Source organism: Lepidochelys olivacea (assembly GCF_965140295.1).
Source record: "Lepidochelys olivacea isolate rLepOli2 genome assembly, chromosome: 5".
Classification (NCBI taxonomy): Eukaryota; Metazoa; Chordata; order Testudines; family Cheloniidae; genus Lepidochelys; species Lepidochelys olivacea.
In genome coordinates, this window is record NC_140415.1 from 92,600,556 (window position 1) to 92,627,651 (window position 27,096).

At 38.4% G+C, this 27,096-nt stretch overlaps 1 protein-coding gene across 3 annotated transcripts; it reads left to right on the top strand.

Moving 5' to 3' along the window:
- The first annotated feature begins 77 nt into the window (after positions 1–77).
- On the top strand, positions 78–26,945 carry HNRNPK (heterogeneous nuclear ribonucleoprotein K). 3 transcript variants are annotated; one of them, XM_084627861.1, is made up of 16 exons: positions 78–210; positions 2,990–3,064; positions 3,168–3,250; positions 4,402–4,499; positions 6,430–6,486; positions 7,997–8,040; positions 9,009–9,081; positions 9,657–9,770; positions 11,045–11,173; positions 12,089–12,396; positions 12,582–12,636; positions 22,153–22,203; positions 24,437–24,458; positions 24,536–24,618; positions 25,044–25,213; positions 26,028–26,945. In XM_084627861.1, exons 3-16 carry the CDS (start codon positions 3,202–3,204, stop codon positions 26,056–26,058), a joined length of 1,284 nt encoding a protein of 427 aa, XP_084483987.1. In that variant the 5' UTR covers positions 78–210; positions 2,990–3,064; positions 3,168–3,201; the 3' UTR covers positions 26,059–26,945. The 3 variants fall into 3 exon arrangements, with proteins under 3 accessions (XP_084483987.1, XP_084483985.1, XP_084483986.1); XM_084627859.1 differs by having other exon boundaries at positions 79–210; positions 25,968–26,945; XM_084627860.1 differs by lacking the exon at positions 78–210 and adding an exon at positions 434–534 and having other exon boundaries at positions 25,968–26,945.
- Positions 26,946–27,096: the final 151 nt, after the last annotated feature.

Sequence of the window (27,096 nt, forward strand, 5' to 3'; positions counted from 1 at the left end):
AACGATCGTTTACAGCCGGGAACTGCCCGGCTAAGCGCGCGCGACTTTGAACCTCGCGAGAATTTCGCCCATCTCGGAGACGGACGAGGGAGGCGGAGTTTTCACAAACGCCATTTTCTCGCCACACGACGGAGGTCGCTCTTGCTTCCCTTACACCGCCCGCTGGTTCTTGTTGCTGTCGTAGCTTTTATCGTGACTCCTGCCTGTCAGGTAAAGGGTGTCCGACATGCCAGTGCGATGCAGAGCGACCGGAGAATAAAGCCCGGCACCTTTCTTACGGTTTTCGGGCCCAAATAGATTTGCGTAGCTACCACGGAGGGCGGGGCTAAATGGGAACCGCCTGAGGCGTGATGGGCAGCTCTATTAGCCAATAGAGCTGTGGCGTGCCATCTTGGGTTGTAGGCTGAGCCAATGGGCTGAAAGTGCTGTGTGTGTGCGCGCTGTTCGTTCCCACACCCCTTTCTTTCTCGCACTCGAGTCGGTGGGGCAGGCGACTGGTGCGTCGCTGCTTGGGACGAGAGAGCGCGCAGCGCGGTAAGACGTAGCCTGGAGAGGCCGGCCCTGAGGAGAAAGGGGGACGATGCAGCGCGTGGGATTCCTCCTCCCGCTGTAAATGAAGTCGGGCCCCGTTTGCGCCAATCCGTCTCGAGACACAGTGAGGCGGGCGGCCTGGTTGTAACTGTGCATCAGCCTGCACTGTCACGCTGCCAGCTCTCTTCGCTCACCAGGGCACTGCCTCCTTTGCCCGAGGGCAGACGTCTTCCCCCTTTGCGGGAGTGGGTTGAGCAGATCCGTGCCCTGAGGGATTGTAGCCCCCCCCCCCGGTCGGTTCTCGCATACGCCGAGTCTCTCCCCCCTTCCCTCCCGCAGTCGGACCTGGCGGGTTGGGGGCGGGGTGATCTCTGCGGGCTTGTTTTGCTAACTCGGTGTGGGGGACTGGCTGTTGGGGGATCATGGCGCGTAATCGGGGAGAGGTGTCTAGCGTGCGTGGTGGCCCGTGCGGGGCCTGTGTCGATTTTTGCGGGATCCGGGTTGGGTCTCGGATCCCGCAGGGCGATCATGGCGGCGGCGGCGGGGGGGGCTCCTTTCTTGTTGGGAGGCCTTTATCCGCCCGGGCAGGCCATGGTGCGAGGGCTCTTAGGCGCCTCTTTTGTGTCCGCCCGGGCAGCCAAGGGGTAGGCCTTGGTGTGACCGCGTGGTGGTGGCTTTTCCGCTCCCGGCTCCGCCTAGCAGCGCGTAGGCGCCATTACAGCGGCCGCCATTTCTTTTCCCTGACCTGCCGCCGGGAAAGAGAGAAGCTCCGGAGTCATCTCGGGGGGAGAAGAGATTATATAACTCGGCCAGTCGGCTTCTTTCTCCCTCTCTCCCCCCCCCCCTCCGGGAGCGGGACAGCTCTATCAGATCTGACACCGGGAGCGGCCGAGTCCGGAGGCGCGGCTGCTCGCTTCTCAGACAGCGAGTATCCCGCTTGTTGGGCGAGTGGGTTGGGGTGGCGGCCCACCCTGCCCCACTTCTCATCGCGCGGTGCGGCTGTTGTGGCCAATCTCGGCTAAGCTCCTCCCGTCCCGATGCGCAAAAGGGTTACACCAGCACAGGGCAAGTTGTAGGCACTGTAATCTCCCCTCCACTGCCCTATTGAGTATCGGTTCTTGTACAGTATTTATGGCTTGCTGCTACGTTATTCGTGTCATGCTTTTGGACTGGCACTTTCTAGCCTAGCACTATAGCCAGCGTGAATTAGTCACACACCAGTCCCGCTTGGGAGCATTCGAGCCGCCTGTAAGCAGCTCAGTAAATATGGAGCATGCCAATGCCAATGTCCTGATGGCGTTAGCAGCAATGGAAATACGGCTCGGAAATGTCACGGTTACATCCCCAGGCCATATATTCACAATCGATTTGAACTTTTTGGAGTTCACTTTTTTCCTCAATTGTGGCAGAAATATAGACTTGAAAATATGTTTGCACTAATCTTTTTTTTATCCCCGAGTTAATAGTTAGTTAACAGAGAGTTAATACATTTACAAAGGCTAGTTTGGGCGCTCCCCAAATATTTTTTTTCTAGAATAATGCAGTGATTTATAACAATACTATGGATATTGCCCATTTGTCTGCATAAACCTGTTAAATATCCTGAATTAATCAACAGTATTAAGTCAAACTTCAGGTAGAGAATACCAAGAATTCTAAACCAGCATGGAGTTTTTGTTAGCCTAGGAAACCTATTTTTTGATGTATTTAGTTGTTGAAATGTTACTTAAAGAATACTGCGCAAATCTATACTTAATAGGATTTCAGACAATGCAATTTCTGAACATTCTTACGCAAGCAGGCAAATGTATAGTTTACACTTGAATATATTTTACTGCTTTTAATGTGTGATAGCAGTTGTATGTGTATACATGAGTGTAAAATATGCTTGTGCAGTGCTTTTAGTAAAGTTTTCCTAAACTTACAGGTAGATCTTTTATCATTCTAAAGACTCACAGCTGATATTGGAGTTAAAAGCCCTATTAAAAACAAGTTGATGTGGCTAATAAATTGTTACTGGCTTTTGTAATTGTGCTTTAACTTGAGTAGTCTCTCCTGTTTACAGATAGACCGTGGAAACCCCTCAAAATAAAATGTGCATAAGTCTAAAGTGTTAGTGTGCTGTGTGTAATAAGGATTGATTTGTCTCATTTAATTTTAGAATTTGAAGTTCCCATTTGTTGAGTGAAAGGTGAATACTGAAATGTTGCTAAACGTAATCTGAAAATTATGAACAAATGCAAAACAATATTTCAGTAACTACATATTGACTGGAAGTGGGAAAAATCAGTTATTGGCATTTTTATGTTAAGGCCTCATGCTGTCTGAGTTCTAAAGAAAAACTGTATAATAGCGTTTACAGTGGAAAGGTCAATGCGTCAGCTTCAATGTACTCTTTTTCTAGACTGTGTAACTGTAAATGAACAAGACTAAAATTAATGTATGTTGGTTTTCATAGGCTATTGAAGCAATAGGCTGTTGGTTTTGATCCCGCCCAGAACACTTCAGTTTTGCTCAGCAAGGATATATAATCGTAAGTTCTAGAAGCAGTTGTCTCTTTGATTCTTTTTAGCAAGATGCACAGTTTGATTTTTTCTATAAAGAGTACTTGTGCTAGCCTTTTTATTCTTTGACAGGTTCCATTTACTAGTCTAAAAATAAAAGGTAGTGATGGAGACCGAGCAGCAAGAGGAGACCTTTACCAACACAGAGACAAATGGTAAGTTCTATAAAAGCTATATGCAAGTATATATAGCGAGTAAAATGAACAGTTTAGGAAGGAATGTTCCCAATGTCCATTTTTGCTTGATTATTGGAAGCATTTTAGTAATTGTGAGTACCAAATTCTTGTATGTTTAGCCTTGAGACAATTTTAAACATTTCTATAAAGGCTATATGCTTTTAAATACTTTAGAAGGCTTAAATTGTTAAAATACTAATTGCATTCACAAATTCAATAACTCAGATGTACTGAATGTTTTCAAGACAGTAGGTCGCAGTACCTCTTATGCATTGACTGTGACACTTCTGAAAATTTCTTAATGGTCAAATAACGTTACATTTTGAATTTTGATTCAGTGCTATGAGTTTGGCTATCTTGTCAGTGCATTACTGCGTGTTCTTGTTTAGCATGTGTGTATGTGTATATACAGATGCTAATCAAATAAGTATAAAAACTAAGGATTTAAAAATTGTTTTATCTATCCATTATTTAGCTCGTATTTCTGGTCAATAGAAGCAAGTACTAGTCGGCGTCATTATTGCAGCTTTTATTTACTTAGTATTTTGCACAAAAGAACTACAGATAGTATGCATTGCTTACTCAGGATCTTCTGATCAGTGGCAAAATTCAAAACAGCAGCAGTAATTCAGCTTTCATAGTAATTGATGCCAGCTTGTAAAGAGAGTATTTGAATTGTTGCATTGCAAATTATTCCAGTAGTACTCAGCAATGGGGTAAACTATTTTCAACCTTTTGGATATGTTTGTGTTAATCTTTTGAGAATTTTGGAAATTGTAAAACAGCACTATTGTCATCATAAGTATATCTTAATAAATGGTGTAGACCTAAATTTCATAAAAGCGACAAACCCCCAACATCTTGGTTTAGACTGTACTTCATAGATTATAAATGATTGCGATATTAAGATCACCATTCTGTAAGAATGTTAATTACCACAGTTTTTGCATTGGAATTGTGAATTATTTTGGTTACAAATGTTCAGTATATTTAGCTTTTGGATTTGACATTGGTATCCGCTTAATCAAACAAAGTTTGATCAGGAACATTGGTATCGAAGTGCACACATTTTGAATATGGCATAGCGAAAGCTAAATGAGTGTTTGCATTCCTTCCCTATGAAACTATAGGAAAACGTCCTGCAGAAGATATGGAAGAAGAACAGGCTTTCAAAAGATCTCGCAACACTGATGAAATGGTAGAACTGCGCATCCTGCTTCAGAGCAAAGTAATATACTTGAAATATGTTACCTCTTTAAAGTGTGTAGTAGCAATTATGCAGGCAATCATAGCAAAGCATATAATCTTGGTGCTTGAGTTTCTAGTTGAAGGTTTATAAACAAAAATGTAAAATAAAACTTTATTTTTCACTCTGCTGAGAGAACTAACATACAGTGTTGTAGCAGAAATAGCAACACCATGTAGATCATCTTTTAAAATAGTCAAATGAAATTTGATTGTTTGGCATATTGAATGTGGTGATGGGATGTTGCAGATAAAAAGTGATTTTTTTTTTTTATGATAGGTTTCAGAGTAGCAGCCGTGTTAGTCTGTATTCACAAAAAGAAAAGGAGTACTTGTGGCATTTGTTAGTCTCTACTGCTTTTCTTTTTTTTTAATGTAATTTTACCGGGATTAGTCCCTAGTGATTTTTAAGGTCTTACATTTTAAGCCAGTAACCAGGAAGTTAAGCAATAACAGTTAAAGTGCAGGTTATTTCCTGGGCTTGGACTAAAAATTAACCTCAGATAATAAGGCTGTAAGGAGAACATTGTTCAGTTGGGATCATCAATTTAAATATGGGGGAGGAAATTATGCCTGTGAATTTTAATAACTCTATTTTCAACGGTGCAATTGTTAGTCACCCTCATAGTAAGCAAAAGAGCAGTGTGGAAGAATACATGGGTAGCTCCTCAGTGGATATACATTTTTATATGTCAGTTCACTCTAGTTTAGCATTTATCCCCACTGTGTTTATCTGCGACACTGAGACAGAAGGTGATCATCTTGCTATGGCTAATTCCTTGGTTCTCTCAGAAATTGCCATGCAGTCATCAAAATATGGGCACAGCTTGGTTTTCTATTTTGTTGAAGTAAAGTAATCTGTAGTTGGGGTTTTATTGTTAGGATTTATGTTTCTTTGACTGTATGTGGTAGTTCTAGAAGATGGATTACATAAATTGTTGCAGAACAAGTTCGACATACTCAGTATAGTATTTGAAGAATCTGCAGCATAGTAAGCAGGTGATTTTAATACACCAGTCAATGTAACAGCCGAGTTTGATACATTTATTTGCCATTGTTGAACATCTACCAATATTATAGACTGCTGCAAATTTATTCTACTAATCAAAAATGTGAAATGTAGACTTACTCAGGAAAGTGACATTCTAAATTGGCATCACCTTACTCAACAAACCTCTCTATATGTATTGAGTCATACCTACTTTATTTAGTTGAAGTAAGGTTTTTTTACCGCTCTTAACTTTTCACAACATGGTGGATTCTGAATGTGAACTGGATTGTTTTTTGGCTTGTAAATAAATCGGATAAATCCAAATTGCGGAGCCACTTCAACTCCATTGTCTTCATATCATAACTTGGGTTGTACCTTGCAAGAAGGCAGTAGAGTTGCATAGGTGTAATCAAGGGCAACACTTGGACTGTAGACCCTTTATTACAAGTAGTTGTCAAGGAGCATTATGCAATCTAAAAGTCAAGTTTTATAGTGCTGGCACTTAAGATGATAAACCTTCCTATAAACTGAACAGATTTAATCTAAAAGCCATTGACCTGCACAATAAATGTGGAACCTCATAATGCCAAATGTCACTTGTCAGAGGTGAACTATATCTTGATATTGTAGTGATGCAGACTGAAAAACCCAGAAATTTAAAGTTAATATGGAAATTTTATTAGATTGCAAAATTTTGCTTTTTCTTAATTGAGCAGTAACAGATCTGTCAGCCTTTTTTCAGTTTGCATAGCTTGTCTCAGTTTCTTCACCATCATTTAATTTGAACCCTTTTAAAGAAAACTGTCTTTAAAGGCATGCTAAAATCAACCTGATGCAAAAATAAATGTCATTTTTAAACTTATTTCCCTTTGGAAAAATAAATTTTGCATTGGCATTGTGTAATTTTTGAATATTTTTTCAGAATGCTGGAGCAGTGATTGGAAAAGGTGGCAAAAATATTAAGGCACTTCGTACAGACGTGAGTATTTGAGAGTTTGAACTAATTTAACGATTCTTTCAGAACACTGCATTTAAACCTGATTACATGCATTTCTAGAAATTGAGAAAATCAGTTTTAGACCTTAATAGTCTAGTTACAAGCCATTTGTAATGACTGTTAGAATAGATAACCTCAAGGTTTTTGAGTTTATATTGTAATTAAAACCCAGATTGAGTTATGTGGGAGGAGGTTTGTATTAAACCTCTTTGCGTATTAACAGGATTCCACTAAATTATACACTTCAAGTGAGTTAACAATCTAATTAGAAATATTGACAGAGCTTAAAACCCTTAATTGCACCATTTCCCATATGTGTGAATCAATTATAGTATTACTGAAAACCATTGCAGGTGGCTGGCTTAACCCAGTGATAGATGAATATTTTTTAGACTTCCTTTTTTTAAAACTGTCCATCTGTTCTTACTTTAACAGCTTGCACATGAAGCACAAAGACATTAATGTTAAGAAGATTGCATGATTTAAATATGGGTATAGAACAGCATACAAACATTTTATTCTGTAACTTGGAAGATTTTAAATGATCATGATTTATCTACTATTCACGTTTTATAGTGGGTTGACTCTTGTGATTAGACACATATTCAACGTAAATGTTTGTTTATAAAACTTGGCAACACTTAAAAAGAAATTTCATTAGTTTATCCTCCTGTACTTGACAACAGCTATGATTTCAGCAGTTTTTCTTTCTTGAAAGACACTTCGTTAAACACCATATTTGGTAGTGTATCATTTTCACAGTTGGTATCAGATTTGTCTACATTTTTCATTAGATTATTTAAATTTTAAATACGTAAACTGAACTCCTTGTAAAAATTGTGCTTGGAAATTCATAAACATTATCAACTAGAATTGAAAATGGTCAGGAACCATATGCACATTAACTGACTTCTTTGGCAGCTAGTGTTCTTTTATTAAAGGGGGGAAAAATCCAGATATCATATATAATTATCTGGAATATTAACTTTCCCAGTTTGCCCAGGATTTCAGTAATCTGAATCTCAACAGGTTTTGTGTCTACCCTCATGAGCCAGCCTACTACTGAAACATCGTATGCTAAAAGTAAAAAGTAGTATAGTTAGATCAAGTAACTCATTTTAAGGTCCATAAATGTTAAGCCACAGTCAATGTAGCAATCCGTTATTGTGTTAGTCTTCAGAACAACTTAAGCTTGTTTCATTAATTGAGAGTAATGAGTATAGTTTGTATTAAATTAAAATTTATTGCTTTTCCCCCTTTTCCCTCTCCTTGTTTTTTTGGCCATATATCTCCGTTGCCCATGTACTGGATCGACTTGCCCCTGCGTTGCCCATCATGACGTTGGCCCATCCGCCCCTGAACGCCCATGTGAAAACCCTGGTTGGCTATGCCCAAAAATGTGCTCGTTGCCAAACGGGTGCCATACTTGACAACTTCCGATTGAATGCCCATGCCCAATGCCAACATCCACGAACGCCAATGACCAATGCAGTACAATGCCAGTGTTTCAGTCCCAGACAGCAGTGGCCCCGAGCGGTATGTCCCAACAGTTTATGCCTCACTGCCTGATTAGAAAGAGAGAAATGTATTTTATTACCTGCCTTTTATATAATTAAATAGTATCCCCTTATAGACGGTGTATTGTTTTTTCAAGTTTTCTGTCTTATTTTCCCCATTAAGTCTTTTTGTCACTGAACTTTTACGTGAGTTGCCCACCCAAACAATCCACTAATTTTATTTCAATGGAAGGAGCACAGCTTCAAGTGTTGCATATTTGCTGCATTGTAAATCAAATTGTTTCAAAATAATCTCTCGCTCTGTCTTTTTGTGGCCCACCTTGCTCCCCCAACATTGCCTGTTCATAATTTTTTCTGATGAAATGCTAACTCTCTGGTTCACTTTCCTTCACTTCTCATTTGTGTTGTCTTTTTATTTATTTGGGGGGGTTGGTTTTTTGGGGTTTTTTTGTTTGTTTTTGGGTTTTTTTTGTCTTGCTTTGTATTTGTTTTCTTGCAGAGCCCCATTAGTAATTTCTAACTGGTCTCATAACCTTACTCCGAATATAATGTTCACCACTTGCATATCCCTACTTTTCCTATGAGAAGGTGTGCCAGTTTTACTGATGTAATAGCGAGGGTATCCTAAATTAGTGGTGGTGGGGAACACGAATATTCACTTCAACTTTCAGTTCTGCATCAGTTTCTTGCCCACTTAATCTGAGCCCTTCCAAAATCCCATTTTCTCTCTTGCTCTGTCTTTTGCTCTGTCTCTTGATCTCTCTGCCTCTGCAAGATCTAATCTTAAATTTATCGTGTGTATATATTGGGCATAAACAAAGATGCATGTGTTGTAAATTCAGTAAACAGGTTTACTTTAAATGGGGAATACTGTAAATTCTACTCTGTAGTAAGTTGTTTTGAGTTCTATGATTATGAATGCAAAACTTACTTCTGCTTTTTTTTTTCACCTTCTCTTTATTATCTGGCACTTGCGGCCTTTGACAGCATATTGAGTATAAGTGCAGATATTGAAACAATTGGAGAAATTTTGAAGAAAATTATCCCTACCTTAGAAGAGGTATGCCTTTTTCCTCTACTTGCATCTTCAGAAATGTAAAACATCAAATGACAATTCTGTCCGTGCTATTCTTTATATGTAAATTAAGCTTCTTTTAGTGGAGGGAAGTGTTACAAACTCTTAGACAATAAGAATCAATAATTTAAGAGATCAATTTTTGGATTCAGTTTATCACAAATTGCATTCTGATACAGCAGAAAAAATTGTCTTAAGGTTAAACATACAAGAATTTGGTACTTCACAATTACTAAAATGCTTCCAATAATCAGGCAAAAATGGACATTGGGAACATTCCATCCTAAACTCTTAATTTTACTTGCTCCGGCTGTGATGTTGCACCATGCTATCTTGACCCCACGCAGTGCTGCATGGTTCTTCAGTGGTTATGTAGTCAAAGCATAGGAAATACAGAAACAAATTTCAGCTGTTTTTGGCCAGCTATAGATCTCTTTAGAACTTTGTACGATCTGAAAAAATAGAAATAGCACTATGCTAAATATTTATTCAAGACAGATTTGTGCTATATTTGGCTGATCTTCATTGTGTACAAATTTTTCTATGTACTTTTACCACAGTACCAGCACTACAAAGGAAGTGACTTTGACTGCGAGCTAAGGCTGTTGATTCACCAGAGTCTGGCAGGAGGAATTATTGGCGTCAAGGGTGCTAAAATCAAAGAACTCCGAGAGGTATCATAATTTTTCCCCATTATCCAGATTTGTTTTATAAGATATTTACTAGTTTTGTATTTATAGGTGGGTTCCAGCATGGCGGGGTGCATTCCGTGACTGCTTTATTTTTAACACTGGCAATGTGACTTACTCAGAACTGACTTCACATCGGATTTCCATGCTGGCAAAGGGGTCTGCTTGTACATAGCTTATTGTAGGATTTGCTACAGTTGTACAGTGAGCCCGGGACAGATGGTGATAAAGCCTATGACTTTTGGTCCGTCCTGTCCACTAAAGTGTACTATATTTAAGTCTAATTTGGATCACCATTTTTTTCTAAAAACATCTTAGAAACCTATGAAGACTTCCTTAACATTTTTGGTTTTTTATAAATATACAATATAACCATTCTATTTGGTGTTGAATGGCATGGATACCAATACAAAAAAAAATTTAGGCTGTGTCTGGTCAAATAACTTAGTAAATATTTATGTAGCTTTTGGAAGGATATGAAAAATAGCCTGGTACTGATAGAGGTAGTCCTACAAATTGTAAAATTATAGTTGCTTAGAAGATTCTAATATTTTTCACACCCTGCTGCTCGGTAACAAATTTTTACCAATAATACTTTAAATCCCTGACTTCTCTGATTCGTGTAATGGTTTTTATATACAAAAAAAATTACATTTTTCTTGTGCACTCATTTTAAATTTATATGTGGATAAAATTGATCAATTTAATATTTAGTCTTTCATTTTAAACCATTAATAATTTAGATGCATCATTAGCTCTTCAAAACAGATTGATATAATTTAATTACTTGAGTTTTTTATTGTATAAAATAGTCAAATATTGACTATTTCGACTGTAAAACAAAATAAGCAGCCTAAGAAGATCTTTGATATTATTTCTGTACAACAATAGACCTACATTACAAGTTAAATCCTGGGGTTACAGAGTTACTTGGTTTTGAAAGGATGCTGAAAATTTAAAAATACAGGTCTGTGCTTTTTTTATCCTATCATTAAAATTAATCTTGGGTTACTGTAACCAAAAGATGAGAGGAAAAAATTTTCTCCTTCAGTTTGTGCATTTCACAATGTGGTGTAGAATTTGTTTCAGATGTTTGCAGGAGAGCTCAGGAACCAAGTCTACTGAAACTATTAAGAATTTTAATTGCCTAGGTTAAGTTGACTGTATCTCATTTATTTATTTATTATATATACATATACATACACACACGCACACAAATATTGCTGGGTTTTTTGTTGAAATGTTTCTTTTTTTAACAGAACACTCAGACCACCATTAAACTTTTTCAAGAGTGCTGTCCTCATTCCACGGACAGAGTGGTACTTATTGGTGGAAAGCCTGATAGAGTTGTGGAATGCATCAAGATCATCCTGGATCTTATATCAGAGGTAACATGTTTTTAGATTCACTTATTTAAAGATCAGTATTTTGTTATAACGTGCCTAGATGTTTTCAAGATAGGGACATGACACTTCAGTCTTCTGGGTTCCATTTCTATTCTAGCATATGGCAATTATAACCAAAAGTTACAGTTTGGCTATTGGTGCCCTGTGTTAAATAAGTTTCAGGCCAATTCTAGAAAATGTTTTCTTTTTACATTTTAAAAAAAAATGCAGTATTTCTACAAAAAAAGGCATTGTTCACTTTCTCTTGTATACTGAATGATATAAAGGGAGTCCGGGACAGAATAAAATCAGAAAAGAATGGGCACAGAAACTGAATTACTCTCTGATCCTTGAGTGGTGTCTCCAGCAGAGTTGAACTTCATAGGAAGCATATCAAGGCTATTGTCTACACCTAAGAGGTTATGGCAGCGCAGCATTGCAGTGCAGCTGCGCTGCTGTAAAAGCTCTCATGTAGCGGCTCTATGCCAACAGAAGAGACTTCTTCTGTTGACATAATTAATCCATTCTCAATAAGCAGCGGGAGAAGCTCTCCCGCCGATATGATGCTGTGCACACTAGCACTTACGCTGGCATAATTTATGTTGTTCCGTGGGGTGGAATATTCACACCCCCAAGCGACATTAAAGTTTTTCTGACATATGTGGTAGTGTAGACATAGCCTAATAGGAAAGTTCATGCTCGTTCTGCCTCTTCTGTTCCTATTCTGTGGATAAACTGAGGACATGCCAGGGTTGCTAGATGTACTCTTCACAAGCATGATACTTATCAAAATGTACAGGGATAATTTTCAAACTCTTTAAATTGGTGGTTTAAAGTATTGTTTTATACTTTTATGTATTATACTGAGGTCTATTAATTTTAACAGTCAAATGCGAACTTTCTCTACTTTTTAATTAGTCTCCAATCAAAGGACGGGCACAGCCATATGACCCCAATTTCTATGATGAAACATATGACTATGGTGGCTTCACAATGATGTTTGATGATAGAAGGGGACGTCCTGTAGGATTTCCAATGCGTGGAAGGGGAGGCTTTGATCGAATGCCTCCTGGTCGTGGTGGGCGTCCCATGCCTCCATCAAGACGAGATTATGATGACATGAGCCCTCGCAGAGGACCCCCTCCCCCTCCTCCAGGTCGTGGTGGCAGAGGTGGTAGCAGAGCACGTAATCTTCCTCTTCCTCCTCCTCCGCCTCCTCGTGGCGGGTGAGTTGTTGCGTAAGGACATACAAAATAATTCTAAAGAGTAAAATTTGTTGATTACTATTTGGGCTTCCTGTGTTTGTTGCAGATTATCAAATTGACTTAGCAATTTTGAACTAAAATGTGACCTTACATAAGTAAAAATACTTAAGTTATACACCAGTTTTGGTTTTTTTCTTTCATTGTAGAGATCTTATGTCTTATGACCGGAGGGGCAGACCTGGAGACCGTTATGATGGAATGGTAAGGATTTTAATTTGTATTGTAATTTACCATGTATTGACCAAAAAAACCTTACTTGTTTGTTCTCCTTCAAGAATTGCCTCTTCAAGTACCTGGTCTAGGATATGTGTTTTTGTTTCTCAAAGTTCTAGAAAGCAGGGACCCATCAGAACAGTGCAAAAGGTACACTTCACAGCTCCCTCATGGAAAGGGACATTTAGGACTGAAGCTAGAAGGGGCATACGCCACTGCCTGAGTCAGCTTGTTTTCCTGTTATCAGCCATGGTGCTCTGTCAGTTTGTCTCCACTAACTCGCCTTTTTGTCCTATGATCACATGGGTTCTAATAGGCCACTTCATCTTGAATGGTCCCTTAGAATATGTGACAGGTTTCAGAGTAGCAGCCGTGTTAGTCTGTATTCGCAAAAAGAAAAGGAGTATTTGTGGCATCTTAGAAACTAACAAATTTATTTGAGCATAAGCTTTCGTGAGCTACAGCTCGCTTCATCGGATGCATCAAATGCTGTAGCTCACGAAAGCTTATGCTCAAATAAATTAGTTAGTTTCTAAGGTGCCGCAAGTACTCCTATTCTTTATAGAATATGTGCTAAACTTTGTTAGATCTTGTAGATAGCTGTGACACTGTTAGACCACGTCTACACTAGCAAGCTTACAGCAGTACAGTTGCAAGATCACTCATGTAGCCACTATGCAGACTTGTCAGTATAATAAACCCACATAAACGAATAGTGGTGGCTATGTCCGCAGGAGAAGCTCTACTGCCCCCATTGTGCAGTGCACATCTTGCCTAAAAGTGCTTCTCAGAAAAGTATCAAAAATGTTAAGATTTAAAGCTATTGGATCTTTGTGGTTTCATGTATTCTGAAGCTTCTGGGACTTATTCATCACGGCTTCAGAAAAAAGTGATGGAGTGCTACTCTGACTTAAGTTTGGGGCCATCGTCTGAGAGATGCCATTGGTCCAAGAATGATTTTTAAGTTAAAAGGCAAGCCAGATATGAGCATTCAGATGGCTTGCTGCTTTCCATTCTAGTGTTGTTGGGTCCTGCTGCAGGTACTGCCCATTTGGCCCCCAGTTCAAGTCTCAGTTGTCAGTTGCCACTTTTCTGCAGATTGTCACCTGCCCCAAGTTATCTTGAATATCTTATCACTCATGTTCTTCACTTAATTCTTTTTTCCTCTGGATTGAGAGCTCAGGTAAATTCCAGAGGTACCTGGATTTCAACTCAATATATACTCCAATCAGAATTTATAAATTTGATGTTTCATGATGGCTTTTCCATATCTTCTGTCTCTAAATGTACCCACAAACATCTAGATCAACGTTTCTCAAATATGGCCAACAGCAGCTTTTCTTGCAGCCACAGGCTCCTGGGCAGTGGTTTGAGGGAGCGGGAGGCAAAGCCGCCCCACCTCCTTCTGGGGAGAGACAAGCTGGAGGAGCAGGCAGTTAGTGAGTTCTCCACCTTCCCAGGAGTGGTAGGGTTATGCTTCAGCCTGGGGTGGTGGATAGCAGGCTCCCACCATACGGCTTCGGGCTTTGTCCCCTGGACATGGGGCTTTGGGCTCCCTTCCTTGGCTGTGTGGTGGCGGGCTCTGTCCCCAAGCTTACCCCCACCTTCCCTATCACCTCTGGCCCCCACTGCCTGCCCCAACACCCCTGGCCTCCGCTGCCTCTGAACCCACCTACCCATCCAGGGCTTAATTTGTCCCCAGGCTTGCTGGGGCTGAGTAAGCCTGCAGTCAAAAGTGATGCATACAAACATACAAATACCGCTTTTCACCGCAGACTTACTTATAGCTAGCAAGTCTTAAAAAAAAAAACCCAAACCAACAACCCAAAAAAGCAAAAGAAACGAGAAAAAAAAAAACCAAGAATGTTCAAAGCACCTTATTTATGTTTCTGTTCTCTTTTGATCCAGTAAAGAATAGAGATAACTGTACAGTATTTGTATTATTGCGTCTGCAACGAAAAACCCTACATAGATAAATTATAATGATTTGGACATGTATATGTGCATACTTGTTTTTTTGTTTTGTTTCCTAAAGTTAATTAAGTGTTTTAGGAAAAATTGTCAGTCAGGGGCCACCAAAAAAATTGTCAGAGTCAGAGGCCACCAAAAATGTGTTGTGAGAACCCCTGGCCTAGACCCTTGTTTATATTAGGAAAAATTAGACTTTTACCAGAGATTTTGAATTTTACTACTAAGTGTGTGCTCTCACAGCCGTTTTCCATGAACTTCTCGTCCTTCGCCATTTGTCAGATTCTGTCAATACAGCCCATTTGTTTCATGATCACAAGGAGCCTGGTGAACTCTAGGGGACAAGAGAAGTCCATTGAGAGATTCCTAGTTTGTCTACCCCAACAAAAGTTAAGATCTTTTCTAGAGAGTGAGGATTGAAGAGTTCACTGAGAAGTCTGCAGTATTTTCTCTCTACTCCTAGAAACTCTGTGATACTGATTCTTTCCCTTATTAGATCATCTTTTCTTGTATTAAGATTAGAATTGACCTATTCAAGATGTCCAGTCACTGGATTAGTGATTATAAGGCAAGGTTGAGCATCAACTGTCGGTCTTTGAGTGTTGCTTTACATTACTTCAACATTAGGTGGTGATGACTTGAGGCAGTTTCAAGGCTTCTTGATCAGGATGTCAGAAACTCTGAAGTTGGAAGTGTCTTAAACTCAAGAAAAGACTTAAATGGACAGACTATTTTGGAATCTTGTCAGAACAGTGCTGTCTTTGCTTCTTAGTGACAGATTACTGGAATCTGCTACGTTTTTGGTTTAACCGTACATCCATAACACCTGTGGTGAAGAACCTGAATACTCTTCATCAAATCCTCTATCAAGGCTTTTGCATATTCCTTTTTCTGTCCCATTCCTGGTTCTCTGGTCTCCATATCTGCAGAAAACTCTGGAGCAAGGGAAATTAGGAAGAAAGGCTTAGTCTTTGGCTCCTAGGCATTAAGTTTTGTCATTTTTTTAGGCCATTCTTTTCTTATAATTATGTCTGGGAGAAAATTTATATCTGAAATATCTTCTGTTTGATTTTTAAGAAAGCTAAATATCCTCTTGCAAAATTTCAGTGCATATTCATCAACAGTGTTAAGTGATCATAGCTGCAAAGGCTGTGGCTACCTGTTAAACCTGCATAGACGTGCACAAGTGGAGTACTCAGGGCTCCTAGTTGATATGAAAATATGTCCATTGAAGGTTGAACCCCTTCACTAAAACAAAACCACACTAACATAGCCTAGCTGTTCAGGGCTGTCAGTCTTGATTCAGAAAGAAACATTCACAGTAGTCATCCACTGTCACAGCAAATTTCAGGTTTCCTCTTCTGGAGACTTGTTGAGCGGGTGTGGAAAGTGTATATCAAAGCTCATTTTGGGCATCAGGGAGATGAATCACTGAGGTAAGACTCTAATCTAAGGTATTGTTCTCTACTCTGTTGGCTCAGTCTGGAACCTGAAAGAATGCAATAAGTTTGACGAGACATGCCTTTTCTTCTATCTAGCTTTTCCATGTAACACAAAGTTGAACATACTGATCTGTGATGTTAGAGTTCAAGAAAGCTATGTGATCCGGTTGCACTCCATCCTTATTCAACTCTTCGATATTTCACAACCTGCTGTGGCAGGAAATTACTATCCTTATATAACAGAGAAGTAGAAATTTCTCAGAAGTATTGAAGGGAAGAGTTTCCACTTATAATTGAGTTTCTACTCTATCCTGCATCTTCAGAAACTGAACTAATCAATATGTGCAAATATCAGGTGATATAGCCTTCCATTTGACAACCTCCAACCTCGTGTTCTCAAGACCGATTTTCATATTTTGATCTGTGTGTCTGAAAAGTGATGTGTTTACTTGGATGACTGATCAAAGCACAATGTCTTCAAAATACTCTCTTCACATAGTAATGTTCTTTATTATGGACTCAAACATGGAATAAACCTAGAAAGTCTACTTTGTCCCAATCAAGCCAACTTTTATTGGGTGTCCTTTGGTTGTTTGGTGACCTAAGAGTTCCTCTCAGAACAGAAGTCTCAAGACTTGAAAATGCATCTTCCTGTGAACCTATCAGTTCACTTTTTTCCATCCCCTCATATTACAAGCTTAATTGACTTTTATGATCATGTATACTCTTCTTAGAACTGCTACTTCCTCAAAACAGATTGAATTAATCCATTTGCTGTTCTCAGGGCCAGAAAAAATGTAATGTCCCAGCAACCTCAGCTGTACATGTGTTTGGGAAGTATGGTTGTATGTGAAATATAAAGATGCTGCTCCTGATTGGAGACAGAGCCTGTAGGAGTAGTGATACATAAAGTGTAAGATCTTCCCAGTTGCCTTCACTTAACAGGAAAGGACAATTCTCTGGCAGAATGTCTGAGTCTCCGCTGAACCAATATGAATATAGCCTCTGAAGGACTTTATAGTAAAGAGAACAGGAGTACTTATGGTGCCTTAGAGACTAACAAATATGTTAGAGCATAAGCTTTCGTGGGCTACAGCCTACTTCACCGAATGCATAGATAGGAACATATAGTAAAAAGATATATACATACAGAGAAGGTGGAAGTTGCCATATAAACTGTAAGCCCCTAATTAATTAAGATGAGCTATTATCATCAGGAGAAAAAAACTTGTGATGATCAAGATGGCCCATTTAGACAGTTGACAAGAAGACGTGAGGATACTTAACATGGGGAAATAGATTCAATATGTGTAATGACCCAGCCACTCCCAGTCTCTGTTCAAACCCAAGTTAATGGTATCTACTTTGCATATTAATTCAAGCTCAGCAGTTTCTCTTTGGAGTAAAGGCCATCTTCAGAAAGTAAGATCTTGTTTATATAAATCTAATGACTCAAAAGACAGCACAACATTATCCTGATAAGACAGGAAAAGATCCAACATTCAGATACCATGTGGCTGGATGGAAGTGAAGTACATGGGAGTGCTTGTTTTTCTCTGCCACTTTTTTCCAGTGACCAGCATGAGTCACATTATTCTCTTATCCCCAACTTGTGCTCAGCACTTCTGGTGTGAGCATTTCCTACACTGGTCCCAGCTCTTTTGTCTTAAAACTATTAGATTTTCTATCCAGATTGAAGGTAAATAGATTTGCTAGTTTGAGACTTTTTTAGTTTCGGTTATGAACTTTGACAGTTAAGAATCTTCCAGATCCTGAAAAAGGAAAACATGCTTTGAAAAGGAAAAGTTGTTGCAGCTTTTTTAAAAATAATTTTTTTTGGTTCCTCTCACTTAATCCACTAAATTGGAATATTCACGTCTGTTTTCTAAGTTAAGAGCTATAACTATATATTGCTAGTTGTGCAGGCCATTCTGTGTAAGAAATTTCTTCACAAGGAAGGCTATAAAGGATTGATTCGTCCTGTATCTCTAGTTACAGAACCACCATAGACATTGGATTTGAATCTAGTCCAGATTAGATAAATAGAGTTGACTTTCAAGCCTATCGAGAGATACTTGCTTTTAACTGGATTACATAAGAAGACCTGAATGAGCTCCAAGAATTCCTCCTTTCACAGGCTTTTGAACATATAAAGTGGTGGTACATCCTCATCTAAAATGGTTTTTATTTAAATTATATTTTCCCCAAAAAATTTTATGAAATAGCTTACATGAATTATGTACAGCTAGGAATTACAAACGTAAGAAGTCAGTCTCCGTTTCAAAGTGAACCATGTTTCCAGATTTATAATTTAGCTGCTATTTCTGTTCTGCTCATTCAAAAGCTGTGTCATGGTACATCTTAACAGTTTATTGGATTTTAGAAAATATTTAGTTAATTATCAACCAGATTGAAGCACATACAAAAGAAAATAAGATCAAAATTCACTGTAATATTAAATCTTTAAGCAATATCAGGCAAAGACTTCTGGTTTTTAAAAATAAAAAGGAAAAACCACTGTTAGCACATAATGTTTCATACATAAATATTAGCAATATCTACACAAATGGATGGTTGATACTGAAGGTTAGACACAATTAAATTCATTTACTAAAAGAAAAACAAAAAACTTCTAAGGAAATCTGATATAAATACTGAAGCTGTTGTCTTTCTGGACAATAAATGAGTTTTTTCCGCTTCCACGTTGCTCACTTTAAGCTGTAAAAAGTGCAGAGTTGTAATTAAAATAATTATAAACACAATGGGTAGCTTATTAGAAATATAGGAATTACCTTATTGGATGAGGCTAGTGGTCCATATGGTCTTCTAGCCTCTTGCCAGCAAGGAAGGTGCTGCAAGAAACACTGCAATTAGGGGATAACCTGCCCCAGGGAAAGTTTCCTTCTGTCCCCGGTAGTTAGAGGCCGGTTTTAAGCCCTAAAACATAAGGATTTATGAGGGTGGGGGGAATGGTGCTTTTGGTTTTTTAATATGTTTACTATTACTCTTGTTCATACAAATCTGTAATTCTTTAATCCTGCTAATTTTTTGGCCTTGATGATGATTTATAGCAATGAGTTCCACAGAATAATTGTGCTATAAATAAATAAATAAAATCCTAAAATAATCAGCAGTTTTACTACTAAATTTACTGGGATAATTCAAACAAACCTAGAGGTACCAGTAGAGTGGCAACTTGGACAGTAGCTACATGAGAGGAATGGAAAGGGATTGGTTAAAAAGACATTACTTCCTTGCAGCTGGCCTTGTAGTAGACATAAAAGTGCTGATAACATGTAGTTTTCTTTATTTTCCTTATTCTTTAAATCTCTCTTAGGAGACATATCAAAGAAAGGAAAAGAGAAGATTTATTTCATTATATTTAACATGGTGTAATTTATCTATAATAGGAAGAAGGGGGGCGGGGGTTCCTAAAATGGGCAGTGTGCAGATTTCCACAAACGCAGGTGGCGGGGAAGAGAACATTTCTAGCATTTTGATAAAAGTACCAGTTTCCTAATAGCTAATCTCTAAACACAGATTCAGTTTTTTTCCATAAGTGTATATTTCCAAATAAAAACTCTATTAAACGGTAGTTAAAGTTGAGTACATATCGTTATCATAATGGTGAAAGCATCACAAAGGTGTTGTAATTATCCCAAATCCAAATGTTACAAATCCAGGAAATTCACAGTTAAACTCAAAAGAAATCCACATTTGTTAACCTTAACTGCTTTTCCAGGCCTTACTGAATACCATTCTGTCCTTCAGTGACAGCAGGAGAAGAGGGGGGGGAAGCATCCCTGAACATTCAAAAATCAGTTTAATTGAATCTGGGACTGCAAACACACAGTAATATATTTATTGTGGTTGAATGGTATCACTACAGGATGGAATTAAGGTTATTTTGGGATGCTTTTGCTGCATAGTATAACACGTTTGGATTTTTTTTTTTAAGTTATTGGTTCTGTTACATTATTGATTTGTACTCAAAGCTTAACTCCAGTTTGACAATTTTATTACCATGTGATATTTCTTATCATTTGAAGATAAGATATGTGAAATGTTTTTTAAAGCAATATTCACTATCATGATTGGTCTACTTTGCATTCGTCTAGATGAACGCAAAGCAGCCTGTGTGTATTGGTCAGATACCGCAACTCCTGATCTCCACATTTCCCTGTGTATATCCCGTAATTTTCTCCTACCTCCATACATGAACACCAGTTACCTCCTCCCTCCAGTACCTCAAATTTTCTTTGAGACCTCCCCCAAATGTCCACCTGCCATTGCTGATGAGTAGACCTGGTACAACAGGTTGCTTTTCTCTCCCCTCACCCCCCATTATTGAACCTTTCTCCTTCAGCAGAGCTCGATAAATGTTACTCTAAATCTACTACAGAGATTTTCATAAAGGTGGAATAGCAAATGACAAAATGACTGCCATCTTCTATTGCTTTCAGTGAGTAAGTGCCCATTTTCAGAATGGTCACAGCCTTCCATTGCTCCTAGTGTGGATGAAGTCAAGCTGCCCTAGGGGAAGATGATGGCCCCTGACAGCCATTGTAGGGTGCCGCCAATTCCATGGGGAATGGTGGGGGTCATTTTCAAATGTCATTTTGTTGATTGCAGCTTCACTTTCAATGGATCTTATCTACACCAGATTTTTTATTTAACCTTGAGTGAGTTAATTGCCAACTAAGTCAAGTTGTAACATGTTAAACATTAGTGTAGCCACTCTCTGGATATTCATTCCATGCTACAGGTGTTTACTCTTTACCCTGTGTTTTAGGGCAAAGACAAGTTGCATGTGGAAAATTATTGGTGAGGCTTTGCTGAAGGAGAAACTTTTCAAGTTGAAAAATAATGGCAAAAATGTATTATTATTCCATTAAAAAAAATTTTTTTTAAATGTAACCAGTATATGAGACTTCAGTTATTTGTAACTGTTGATGGGTCTGTATGTTCAGTTAAGATCACTTGGGAACATATGTGATGTAACTCTTGAGTACTGGACATCTTAGAGAACCCATTAACTCAAACTAACTAACGGGTTTATTTCCAGCATTTTAGGAAGTTTATTCTGTGCCCCAAGAGTGCTGTAATTTCAGGAAGGATGTGCTGTAAGGATGTAACACAGTGGTATTAGCCCTACTTTAAGTACTCAGACTTAGCTGTGGAGCCATAAGCAGAACTTGTGTGTAAAACACAACTCGGAGATAACTGAATCTTTTGACCATAGATGATTTTATGTGAATCTCAAGGTCAGGAACATAGTCCATAAGTTGGGAGAAGGGAGAGTAGGTTGCACCTTCAGCAAAAGTGAAACAGTTCTGAGGATGGGTATCTTCCATTGTTTGCAGTGTTGTAGCCATGTTGGTCCAGAATAATGGAGAGACAAGGTGGGTGAGATAATATCTTTAACTCGACCACCTTTTGATGGTGAACTAGCAGGTCCTGAAGAACTCTGTGTAAGATGGAAAGCTTGTCTCTTTCACCAACAGAAGCTGGCCCAATAAAATATTACCTCACACAGCTTGTCCCCATTAGTAGGGATACTAAAATAAGGAGGAAGTACAGTTACCGCTCTTGCAAAAAGGAGAGAGAGCCTTCGCTTCCCACTCTTCATTATTCTGCACTCACTATTGAAATGAGGGTTCATCAGGCAGAAGAATCTGAAGTAAAAGCATGAGGGTTTGGTGCTTGGGGGGGTAACATTTGCCAATAGGTGGTAAAGCTAACTCAGAGTGCCCTATTTGTCTGTTGCATCCTTAACAGGAAAATCTGTCCCATCCAAAGGGGCAGAGAAGGAGTGATGAGCCATTTCAGGCTCCCCCCTCCAAAAGCCCTGCCACTGGCCAGAATCTAGAGGAAACAGAGTGGCCAGTTGGTTCCTTCTCCCTTTTCGGTACTCTATACTGGGGAAGGTGGTTGGGAGCACAAGGGTATTCCCCTACACATCTCCATCCTCTGTGTGTGTGTGTTTGTACATGCACACCTTCACTTCGTTAGCTATAGTTCTGCTTGAGGACATGGACTCAGATATATTTCTCTTGTCCCCATTCTCTCCCTTTACCATGTTCTCTCTCGCAAGATGATGCAGTGTCACGTGGACGCCTGTGATGACATACAACCACCAGAATTGGTGAGTGAGCTTCTTTCCTTTTAATTTGATCTACTATAATTACTGCTTCAGAGGGAGTGCCTTTTTAGCTGGTTAAGGATGTTCTCCTCAGACAATGAGAAGGACATCAGGCAATTCTTCAGTTTAGGTATAGCCCATGACAGGCTTGTGTAGTACTATGAAGTTATAGAAACCTTCCATTTAGTGCTCTGGCTACAGATTCATGCAGGTATACTCTTCATTTGACATCTTTCACTTGTCCATTTCTTGAGAGCAAATGCTGCAGTTGCTAAGCTTTCTCTTGGGGATTGTACTACCAGTTAATATCCCAGAGTACAAATATGCAGAAACTTTCTCAAAGAAGAAAATGGTAAAGAGCCTCTAACTATTGTTGTTTCAATATCTTGCCTCTTTAGATCCACTCTCCCCTTTTGCCCCTTTTTTTAGTCCTAACATTTGATCCATGAGGTGCTATTACTCTACCATCACATCACTTGCTGCTTTGCAGAAATTTCTACTACAACAGCACTCTTTGTGCTTGTATCCCCCTATGGATCTGCTGAGGCAATGTACTCTAACCAGTTATTGGTAAGAAGCTAAATATTCTATTTGGTTTTTCATGCTAAATTTTAATTATGAAAATGTTAAAATTGGGTTATAACATACACTTATGGATAAGCATCTTATCAGGTATGCATTGCTTGGTCTTTGCACTATTTGAGTGTACAGATAAAATATAAAATCATAACTTTGAATGAAGCCCTGTACAGTGGCTTTCATTCTCCTCTTTTTTTGTGTTCCACTGTAAGTTCTAATATACTGCATTGATAACTCTGTTGCTAAGTAACATGATTATACCATATTCATTGCTTAGGAACAAATGATTAACTGAACACTTGGTTCTAAATAGTTTCCTTTTTGGCATAGTTCTCAAAAAGGACCAGAGGTAGCAGGTAAATAAATGCGAGATTATTTTAAGAAGCAGCTCAATTAGAAATTCTACAAACAAATAACAATTCTGCATGTTCCCCTATTTCTGACTAATTTGTTGAATTATAATTTGAATTTTAATAAGTATCCAAATCTAGTTAGTTTTTGCACTTTAAAAAAGGAGTTAAGAGGTTACAAGTGATAAATTAGAGGAATCAGTTAAAATGTGTTTAATCAGGAACATTGGAGAACTAAGTGCATGAAGTGAAGCACTGTAGACATCAAGTGAAGTTCCATAGAATTAGTGACAGGTTTCTGCACTGATCATGTGCTCTGATTCTTTTTAGCACTCTTCTATCCTGGATTGGAGGGGAGGGGGGCACTGTGGCTATTGGGGGGCATGTTATATTGGGGCTATGTATTGGGGCTAATCTTCTTAAAGCACTGCCTTACAGTTGCCACTTAATTTTTGCCTAGACCAGTGGTTCTCCTATGCAGTTCTCTATGGGTTATATGGGCTCACATGAGTTACAGCTATGTGCTGATTGGGCTGCAAGCAGGCTGCAGGATGAGAACTATTGGCCTAGACCTAGGCAGAGTGAGAGGAGGGCTGATACAATCTGCAGATTCAATAAAAGTCACATATTTGGGCTCAGAAAAACGTTGTAGAGCACAAGAGCTGTCGTCATACCAAGTAGTTTAAGTGGCTTTGAAATGCTGGGCTTTTCACTTCTGAGTCATAAATTCTGATCTTGGATCAGTAAGTCACTATTGTGAGATGTCCATTTGTATCATATCTAAATAACATTATTAATTCACATTCTTTTGTTAACATACATATCCAGATCCTTGGTGTCATTGCAATCTCAGTCCCAGATGTTTCTTCCAGAATAGAGCTGAGGTACATAGGCTGGAAAGATTGTGCAGAGCAGTCGTTTTCTTTCTGCATATGCTTTTATGGCACTGTGGTGTTTTTCTTTGCCCAAAATGGGGTTAGTCTTCAGATGGTATGTCTTCCCAAAAAATCACAGCTGGCCTAGGCCAGCTGACTCAGGCTTGTGCTGTGGGGCTATTTTATTGTTCTATAGACTTCTAGGCTCCAGCCCAAGCCCGGAAGTCTACAGAACAATGAAACAGCCGCACAGCCTGAGCCTGAGTCATCTGGCATGGGCCAGCCACAGGTTTCTCTTTGCTGTGTGGATATACACAGAGTTAACAAATCAGCGCCTTTAATGAGTGTTAAGTACATTTGCTACAAACGTTTCTTGTCTAAATGTTTGATTCATTAAATAAGAACACTAAACCTTTTTCTTTTTTCCTATAGTTTGAGGGTGGGTCTGGATATGGTAAGTTTATATTTATACATTTTACGCATAGTTTACTGCTTAGTATTATAAGGACTTGATGCATACGTTTAAATCAGACTATTCTTATGCAGGGGGTCGTGGATCATACGGTGATCTCGGTGGACCCATCATCACAACACAAGTAACGATTCCCAAAGATGTAAGTATTTTATTCTTTTTGTAATAGCTCTCTAAAACATCTTGTCCAGATTGTACAAATGAACCAGAAATATTTCAGATGCTCACCCTTTTTCTTTCTATGCTGTATATATTTTTCCAAACTGCCACTCTTCGATTATTTGAAGTTCATTTTGTTGCTTCATTTTACAAAAATAACTAATAGTAAAACTTAGTATTTTACTGATCTTGAGCAATCAGAATAGACTAGTCAGCTTGATTTTTTTGCTTAGTCAATTTGACTATTTCTCAAAAATACTGTGAACAAATGGTGGCCACAAGGGAGCAATTTCCATTGGCACTCTAAAAAATCATAGAAACTACTGAGAGTAACACCTTGAATTCTGTAACTGCTTTTACAGAGAAATTTTATATTAAAATGTAAATGACTGGCTTTTTTTTTTCTAGTTGGCTGGATCTATTATTGGGAAAGGAGGTCAGAGGATCAAACAAATACGTCATGAATCAGGGGCTTCAATCAAAATTGATGAACCTTTAGAAGGCTCAGAAGACCGGATAATAACTATTACAGGCACACAGGATCAGATACAGAATGCACAGTATTTACTGCAGAACAGGCAAGTTAAAGTTTTAATGTTGCACTCCCACTAAATTCTAAAGCTCTTCTTCTCTATTTATATGATGTAGCTTTTAGAAGGCAGGGTTTTAAAAATATCTATATAAGGACCTGACTTCTACACTTGGTAGTTTTGCCTTTTATTCTCTTTTGTTCTCCATTCTTACTAAAATGAAGACGCCCTCAAAACTAATCTTGCTGGAAGACGCCTTAACCAAGCAGTCCTCTCATTTCTCTGGTGAAAACTGCTGCAAAAACTACTTCTAATAAATTATATAGAGCCTGTAGAAAATATAGAAGATTTCAGTGGATGTTGGTCTAGTTCTGTGTGGAAGACTAGTGATTTTGTTGTTTTTAGATAACTAAATCGACAACAAATCGCAGTCTGCCATATGGCACAGGCCATCCCTCTACAGGACAAGTTGAAAACGATTGGTGCTGTTAATGCAGCATTTCACACCTTACTGGCATTACCTTGTCTTTTCTGCCAAATATTAACAGCTTTAGATTTAATTTGCTTAATTTTTCTGTATTAACATGTTGGCTAACTAGTAAATATTTTGTAATAATAGATTTGAATGTTGAACTTCAGAGTATTAATGCTTAAATGTGAATTAAACCCTTAGTCTTTAAAAATATGCAAGTGTTTTGAGAACTTGTATTTTTGAGTTTTTTTAAAAAATGTGTGTAAATATTGATGCAAAATGTATGTTCAACCATTCTAATACATGCTTTTTTTTCTTTTTCTTTTATAGTGTGAAGCAGTATGCAGATGTTGAAGGATTCTAATGCAAGATATTTTTTCTTTTTTATAGTGTGAAGCAGTATTCTGGAAAGTTTTTCTAAGACTAGTGAAGAACTGAAGGAGTCCTGCATCTTTTTTTTTTTATCTGCTTCTGTTTAAAAAGCCAACATTCCTCTGCTTCATAGGTGTTCTGCATTTGAGGTGTAGTGAAAGCTTTGCTGTCCACCAGATGTAATGTTTTAGTTCCTTACAAATATTTGGGGGGGAAACAGGGTGTTGCGCGAGACTAACATTGGAATTTTGAAACAGCAGCAGAGAGAGTGGTTTTTATTTTTGTTAGTTGGTGGTAATCTGTAATGTTTTTCTGTAACTATTGTGAACACCCTGCTTTATGTACACTGTATTTTTATTTTTTTGAAGGGGGAGAATATTAGTAGTCCATGTTTCTGGCATCCATTCAGAGCAGTGTGCAGAATGTAATGCTCTTTTGTAAGAAATGTTTTATGATTTTTAAAATAAATTTAGTGAATCTATACTTGGTGGTCATTTTTTTAGATATCCATGAAGGTAATATCTAAAATTGATGCTCTTCTCCTCCCCCCTCCTCCCCCCGCAAGGAATTGTAATTGAAAATTGCTGTTAAGTTCTTCTGCTTCTGATACAGACTTGTGTTTTGGCAAATTAAAGTGTATTGGTGAAAATACCATGATTCAAAGCTTTGCTGCTTGAGAATAAATTGAAACATACGCAAAAGTTGGGTTGGGTTTGGGTTTGTTGCAAGTGTTTGTCCCTACTTATCTGATTTGCAGCACATTTGTCTATATTACTGACTGTATGTGAATAAAACCTTTAAAACTTTGTGATATCTGAGTTACAATGTTAGATTCCACCTGAAGTCTGGTCATTGATGGCCTTGCTGTATCAAATAACACTGTTATAGAGATGAAAGATGGTGTACCTCTAATAAATACATTTTGATTTGTTTTCACATCTTTCAATTGTATGAGGTAGACACTTCTAAAGAATTGGGAGTTTGATAGATACTCTGTAACACTTGTATTGTTTCCCTGTTAAATGTTGGATTATGTAGGAAACATGAGAAATTCAAAAAATTATAAAAGTACCTCTGGATATCTCAT